At 35.2% G+C, this 8,099-nt stretch overlaps 2 protein-coding genes across 2 annotated transcripts; both read right to left on the reverse strand.

Moving 5' to 3' along the window:
* Positions 1-4,823: 4,823 nt before the first annotated feature.
* On the reverse strand, positions 4,824-6,594 carry LOC121222348 (EPIDERMAL PATTERNING FACTOR-like protein 6). The gene is made up of 2 exons (XM_041102943.1): positions 5,300-6,594; positions 4,824-5,214 (listed from the first exon to the last, which is right to left on the reverse strand). Exons 1-2 carry the CDS (start codon positions 5,409-5,411, stop codon positions 4,901-4,903), a joined length of 426 nt encoding a protein of 141 aa, XP_040958877.1. The 5' UTR covers positions 5,412-6,594; the 3' UTR covers positions 4,824-4,900.
* Positions 6,595-6,766: 172 nt separating this feature from the next.
* On the reverse strand, positions 6,767-7,753 carry LOC107916390 (uncharacterized). The gene is made up of 2 exons (XM_016845659.2): positions 7,576-7,753; positions 6,767-7,173 (listed from the first exon to the last, which is right to left on the reverse strand). Exons 1-2 carry the CDS (start codon positions 7,613-7,615, stop codon positions 6,938-6,940), a joined length of 276 nt encoding a protein of 91 aa, XP_016701148.1. The 5' UTR covers positions 7,616-7,753; the 3' UTR covers positions 6,767-6,937.
* Between the last annotated feature and the right edge of the window lie 346 nt (positions 7,754-8,099).

The following is an 8,099-nucleotide window of genomic DNA, read 5'->3' on the forward strand; positions in this document are numbered from 1 at the left end:
AACAATTAATTTGGACATCGAGTAGTTCGACGAGACCACAAATTTCAATTTTTACAATTTCAAATAATTATGGAGGTAGCTAGTGTGGCCGAGAAAGAGAGTGATGATTCGATGTTCTCCATATATAATGCAATTAAAGGTGGAGTTGTGTCAGATGTCAATCATGTGTCTGATTTAGAGAAGAATCTTATCCTTTTTTTAGTCTTTAGGACTTGAATGGTTCGTAGAGTGTTTGATGCAAGGTTGGTCACAGATTGTTACAGTCAAGTGGAGAAAGTTGATGGTTTCTCTCCTATTCGGGTATAACTAGCCCTTATTAAGTTGATGGTTTCTCTCCTATTCGGGTATAACTGGCCCTTATTGCATTATAAAATATTGATTTAAATATTATGAGTATTTCAATTTCTAGGTTTGAGCACGGTTTAAACTTGGTTAACATTCTGTAAAATTTAAGTTAGACTTATGATGGGGCATGAAAAAGAAGGCATGATAGATAGGAGTCAAGGTTGAGATTTATGGGGTGTGCCTCATATTTATCGGACACGTTGCAATTACCTTAGACGAGAATTGACGAAAAAGTGAAGAAGGGATAAATAGGTTCGATGTTGGGACGACGCGATGGTTTTTGGAAATGGACATAGCGACGAAGTTGTGACGAGGAAAGTCGGCACGTTACGGTATCACACTAATTCTTGATGTTATACAGACACATTTTGTATATCTTAAAAAGACGTTTTCTCCCAATTTGAGTTGGATTGCGTTAGGGTTATTTTAGTCGCTTTAACCCTTAGTATTAAGCCTATTTAAAGGACCTTTGTAGCCCTAATTTGGACACGCCAATCAGTAAGGGATTTTCTTTAAGGGCGACAAAATGTAGTCGCATATAGAGTTTTTGTGAGAGTTTGAGAAAATTTTGTGAAACCCCTTTTGTGTGAGTTTTGGATGTGAGCTTTGTATTCAGGGTTTGAGCTTTGTATTCTAATTGTACTCTCGTTTTGGTTACTCTATTAATGTTCAGTCGATGCCTCCTTCGCTCTTGGTTTTTATCCTCTTTAAATGAGTTTTCCACATAAAATTTGTGTTCGTTCTTCTCTACCTTTTCTGTTCCGTTGTTTATACGGGTCAATCTCCAAAAAATTGGTATCAAAACTTGGTTCAACTTTCGCAGATTGACTCGTTCGGTGGCACAATAGTGAATTTAAATATCGAAAAGTTTTACACAAATTTAAGTTTCTAATAGTTTCAGATAATTACGGAGGTAGTTGATGTGGCCAAGAACAAGGGTGATGATTCATTGTTTTCCATATATAATTCAGTTGAAAGTGGAGTCGTGTTAGATGTTAGGTATGTGCCTGATTTATCGAAGAATCTCATCCCTTTTTGGTCTTTAGAACTTGAATTGTTCGTAAAGTATTTGAGGCAAGGTTGGTCGCAGAGGGTTACAGCCAGGTGGAGAGAGTTTATCGTTTCTCTCCTGTTTAGGTATTACTAGCCATTGTTGCATTATACAACTTTGATTTGAAGACTATGAGTCTTTCAGTTTCCAAGTTCTAGCATGGTTTAGACTTGGTTAACAATATACAAAATTCGAATTAGACTCTTGATGGGGCATGAAAATGGAGGCGTGATAAATATGAGTAAATGTGGAGATTTATAGGGTGTACCTCGCATTTATAGGACAAATTGCAATCATTTTAGACGAGAATCGACGAAAAACTAAAAAAAGGCTAAAACAGGCTTAAGGTCGGGACGACTCAATGGTTTTTGGAAATGGACATGGCGACGAAGTCGTGACGAGGAAAGTCGGCACATCACGACGTCATGCTGATTCCTGATGTTATGCAGGCACGTTTTGTATATCTCAACAAGACTTCCTCTCTTAGTTTGAGTTGGATTACTTTAGGGTTATTTTAGTTATTTTAGCCCTTAGTATTGGGATTATTTAAAGGACTTTTGTAACCCTGATTTGGACACACCAATCAGTAAGGGATATTCTTTGAGGGCAACAAAATGTAGTCGCATATTGAGTTTTGGTGAGAGTTTGAGAGAATTTTGTAAAACCTCTTTTGTGTGAGTTTTGGATGTGAGCTTTGTATTCGGGGTTTGAGCTTTGTACTCTCATTGTACTCTCGTTTTGTTTACTCCATTAATGTTAAGTCAATGTCTCATTTGCTCGTGGTTTTTATCCTCTTTAGAGGAGTTTTCCACATAAAATTTGTGCTCGTTCTTCTCTACCTTTTATATTTTATTGTTTATATAGGTTGATCCCCAACAAAATTGGTATCATAGCTTGGTTCAACTTTTTTAGATGAACTCATTCGGTGGCACAACAATGAATTTAAATATCGAAAAGTTCGACAAGATCACAAATTTAAGCTTATGATAGTTTCAGATAATTACGAAGGTAGCTGATGTGGCCGAGAATGAGGGTGACGATTCATTATTTTCCACATATAATTCGATTGAAGGTGGAGTCGTGTTAGATGTTAGGTATGTGTCTAATTTAGCGAAGAATCTCATCCCCTTTTGGTCTTTAGAACTCGAATAGTTCGTAGAGGGTTACAGTCAGGTGGAGAAAGTTGATGGTTTTTCTCTTGTTTAGGTATTGTTGGCCCTTGTTGCATTATACAACTTTAATTTGAAGGCTAAGAGTCTTTTAGTTTCCAAGTTTTAGCATGGTTTAGACTTGGTTAACATTCTGTAAAATTTGAGTTAGGCTCGTGACGGGGCATGAAAAAAGAGGCGTGATAAATACGAGTCAATATGGAGATTTGTAGGGTGTGCCTCACGTTTGTTGGACACGTTGCAAACACCTTAGACGAGAGCTGATGAGCAATAAAAAAGGCCAAAATAGGTCCGGCGTTGGGATGATGAGGTGCTTGACATCAAAACGACTTGAGGGTTTTTGATAATGGACATGGATATGATGTCGCGACGAGAAAATTTGGTACGTCACGACGTCAGGACGATTCTTGATGTTATGCAACCACATTTTGTACAACTCAATAGGACTTCTTCTCCCAATTAGACTCTGATTACTTCAGGGTTATTTTAGTCATTTTAGCCCTTAGTATTGAGCCTATTTAAAAGGCCTTTGTAACCTTATTTTAGACACGCCAATCATCAAAGACTTTTCTTTGAGGGCAACACAATGTATTCGTATATGGAGTTTTGGTGAGAGTTTGAGAGAATTTTGTGAAACCCTTTATGTGAGAGCTTTAGGTGTGAGCTTTGTATTCTCATTGTACTCTTGTTTTGTTTACTCATTAATGTTAAGTCGAGAATGTCTCCTTTGCCCGTGGTTTTTATCCTCTTCAAATGAGTTTTCAATGTAAAATTTGTGTTCATTCTTCTCTACATTTTCTATTTTTTTGTTTATATGAGTTGATCCCAACAAAATCATTAGTTAAAATCATTAGATCTGTAATTATCTTTTTATTCTAACAAATAGTAACAGGTTAACTTAACTTGATTGAAATAAGGTGGTAGAGTTGTTCTATGTGAATGGGTAAAGAATTTTGAGTTCGGTTTAGTATTTTGGGTTTTATTTTATCAACTAGGTTTATTTTTTGGATAATATATATAATATAAATTTAATATATATTCAAAGTTAGTTAATTCATTTTTTTAATTTTTTTAAAGTTGAAACCGATTTAACTTATCCATTTTATAATTGAATAGACTAAAACCTACTAGGACAAATTAAAACCGTTCAATTTGATTGATTTGACTCGACTTTTGTACACGCCCACACATATGAAATATATGTAATTTCAAATTAATTTTAATTAGGTATTGTTTATTATTAATTTTATAAAAAAAATTTAGTAACACGGAAATGATATCAAAGCACAATACAATGAAAAACCAAATACAAGAAAAGATTCAACCTCGTGTGTTGCTTTGTTAGGACTTTACCTTTTTTTGAAATAATTCACTTAAAAAATTAGAAGAAAAGACGCTATTTTTTAATTCGGTGGATGGATGCTGCAACTTCAATCCTCAATAGACAAGACAAGAAGCTACTTCAATTGAATGCTTAATTGACCCCACTAACACACTTCATTAATATGTTTAAAAACAAAGTGTTGTTAGTTGTTTATATATGTTAATGGGACCTGCAACTTGCTAAACTTGTCCTAACTTTATGTCCAATTCTCGAGCGATAATGAGAAAAATGAAGAGACTTGGGATGGTGTGACATAGCCGCCATATCGATTGAGTTGGTAAGCTTGGCAAGCGCATAGTCCAAACCTGGTTAGGCCCAACTGATAAACCTTTATAGTCCTCCAACTTTTTTTTTATATTAATTAATTTATATGTTCTAATTTTAACTATTTTAAAATATATTTAGGTTACATAGTTTTAATATTTACAAGATTTCATAATATTTATTTTATTTAATTATTTAAAAATTAATATAATATAAAAATAATTTAATATTTTCTTCTTCTTTTTTATAATCGATTTTGTGAATAGCAATTAGTGGATATTTTTTTATCGAAATCAAGTTTGGATATTAAAATTTTAAATAAAAATTGAATTTAGAATAGTATAAAAAATAGGTTGAGATTGAGGTGAGCAAAAAGTTACCTCACCCTATTACCATCCATATAAATAATTTCCTTCAAAACATTTAGTCAGAAGGTTTTAGACAATTCCTCCATCATTATTCTAACTTGTCTTTTGTTTTGATGCAAATGTAAGTATTGGATGTGTAAATCCGATATATATATGTTCGAAGTCTGCTTATGTATCTCGAAAATCATTGTAGATATTCATTGGAGTGCTACGAATACTTCTCAGAAACAGAAACAAAAACATAAAAAAGCCTGAAATCAGAGAATATGGTGCAACTCTGAACATTCAACAGCTTGTAATATAAAAGCTTTAAAGCAAGTCATGGGCTATAAAACGTAGGACCACACTTGCATTTCCAACTCTCAGGCTCATAATTTGCGGACTGCAGGCTCACATGGCTGTGGTTGCCTGGAGTCGTAGGCACTTGAATGGCTTCACATGGAGTGCAACCATAGCATTTGTGTTCACAGCTCGGACGGCCTGAGCCTGTGCCCAGTCTGCTGGTCTCCGCTTCAACATAAGTTTCTCCATTTATGTTACCCTGTCCTTGCTTGCTTTTGTAACTCTGTGAAAAGACTTCTTTTGAGCTTGAACTTGGCCCCAAGGGAACTTGCAAAGACTCTGGATTCTGGCCTGTGATTAGTAAGGTAAAACTTAATACACATAATTATTGAAAGATAAAAGAGTGGACCCCTTTTTCTGGTGATGATTGGCAAACCTGGTTGATTAGCTCCAAAGCCATAGTTTGGTGTTAAATGCCTGCTTTTTGCACAACTCCAGGTTACTACTATTTGAAGAGCCAACAGAAACCAAAACAAGCTTGCTTCCATTTCTTCAAAACCTCAAAAATGATGGATGTTGACTGAGAGTAACCATGATGGTCAATATTGGAGAGATGAAGGGAGGTAGAGGCCATGCACGACTGTTGGAACATATAAAGTGGTGCTAAAAAGCCTGGCAAACAAAAAATCTCATTTCCCAAAGTAAAAGAAGCCAAAGGTAAAAAATCTCTGGTATTTTTCTTGGTCATTGGCAATGGAGGTTTTGCTTCGCTTTTACTGTGTCATACATGATGGGTTTAAAACTTGGCCGCAATTCCACTACACTGTCCTTTCTGATTGACTGTTTCAATCCCCTTTGACCTTTCTAGCCTCTTGACCTCCTGTTACAGTCTTGCCCAAGCTTCCCTTCAAATCAATCCAATAATATGGTACTCTTTCAGGCCTAGGACTAGAAGATATGGTTGATATTTATGATTTGATAGCATTCATTATATTCAAAATCATGATATTGGAATCCATGTTGCATAGACTGCAGTGTCTTTTAAACTCTGATGGTTTCACTCCTGTTAAGGGTAGGAAAACTCAGCTGCAGAGTGCTATTTATGTAAGAAAAGCATCACCGTCTGAGGCACTCAGGGCTGCACCAATTTTTGAATTAAGAGTTGGTTAAGAAATTATAACTTGGGGGCGGGGGAATCACCATCTGATTCCAAGCTTTTCTAAATTCATCTAATGGTGAACATGCAAAGCCATGATATTTCATTCAATGACATATCTGTATATTATTAGACTTTGAGGTGATAGTTACGAAACTGAGCCAGCGAATCAAAGCTAGAAACAAGGAAATCTCGATTGCACCACTCACTGCACCATTCTAGCTGATGTAGGCTCTACTGCTGGCTAATATTTTCTATGAGCTTCTGTATAAAATTTTCTCAAGTGATAGGCTAGGGACCAGGGACTTGACTCAAACTATCATCCATAAAAAGTGTTTTTTTCAACAATATAAAAATTGCAGATCTTTAATACTGAATAGAAGTCCTCATGTGAATGTAGATGCAACAATAAGCAAACAAAGGATTGGCCGAAAGACCAAATATCACTGGTATTTTATTTCCAATCTTCCATATGCGAGTAACATATGCATTTTATTAAAAACTCTAGCACAAGGATAGCCACACTTATGATTCATGAGTTTATCGCAGGTAAAATCAGCTCTTATGCGACTTTTACAAGTTCATATGCTGTTTAGGTTTGGGAGTTGGAGAAACTTGTTAAGGTTTCAACTAAATATGCAATCTTTTACTTAGATAATAGACGCTTTGTATTCAATGGACTTTGTCAAAGAACAATCGAGCAACATTAAGATAAAGAATTCCAAACATAAAGCAGAGGGACAGATGTAAAGAAAATCAGACAAAGACAAGCTACTTGTCAAACACAAGAATCAAATTCTAGAATGCTTTCATAGTTGAATGAGCAAATTAAACATCATACTGAGATTATAAACCTAAATTATTCGATATGATCCTCGAATCAGAATTCTAAACCCACCTTGCATCGATGAAGGTGACTCACGGTCCTTTAGATTCTTTCTTGGGATGAATTGCTCCAACAATGGCCTCCACTTCTTCTTTCACTCTTTCAAACACGTTAGGGCCTTTAACATCATCAACAGCGGTGTCCTCGTCGATATCATCGCTCCTTCCATGTGTTTCTTTGTGATGGTGTGGTTTTTTATCATGGTGGAATAGTGCCTCAATTTCTTCCTTACCTCTCTCAATTATGTTAGGTGCTTTAACATCTTTCTCTTCCATATCAAAGTATAACATTAAAAAGAAAAAACCAGTAAAATTGTCAGTTAAATCACCCACAAAGCTAGAATGAACAAACCCAAAATCATAAAAGAAACTAATTGAGACTCCATTTACTCTATTGGGAATTGGTACCAACAAAGAGTTCATTTCTTAATAATATCAATACATCCCAGGAAAGAATTTATAGCTACACAGATTATTAGAAGAACCTAGAAAGCTACGATTTCCCAACCCCCCCCCCTCCCCAAAAAAAAAAAAACCAATTTTTATACAAAAAGGGTGAACCTTTACAGATAAAGAAAAAGTAAAAATTTACACAAAATCTTAGGAAAGTCCAACAATCAGGCATAACAAATTCAATTAAAAGAAGAAATTAAGAGCAGATCATATAGTACCTGAGGGAGTCTGTGTTGGATGATGTTTAGGTTCAGACATTTTGATATTGACAATATTTGAAACAGGAAATGTCAACTTCGAGTTTAGCAACTTTATGTTTATCAACTTATGCAAATGCGTCCTTGACTGTTGCTAATTGTGACGAGGAAGGATCAGATTAACAATTGAAACACTGAACTGGGTCATTTTAACTGCGCTACATGCCCTTAATGGCCGCTTGAAATTAAGCTTCACTAATAATAAAAGCCCAATATTTCTACCCCCATTTACACCTATCACACAATCTGATTCAAACAAAAAATGGCTTCACAATTAGACCCAAAATTGAATATGTGTGTCCAGCATAGTGATCTCAATGGACCTTTAAGGGTCCATATGCCATTGTAGTTCCCTTTGGAAGCCACCACCTCACAACCATGTTCTTATTCACTACTTTGTATACATTTTGTAATTGCGAAAACAAATACAATAAACAAATTTCTAAATTGATTTTTTCTTAACGAATTCAATATTTGACTATATA

This window comes from Gossypium hirsutum, chromosome D10 (assembly GCF_007990345.1).
Source record: "Gossypium hirsutum isolate 1008001.06 chromosome D10, Gossypium_hirsutum_v2.1, whole genome shotgun sequence".
Classification (NCBI taxonomy): domain Eukaryota; kingdom Viridiplantae; phylum Streptophyta; class Magnoliopsida; order Malvales; family Malvaceae; genus Gossypium; species Gossypium hirsutum.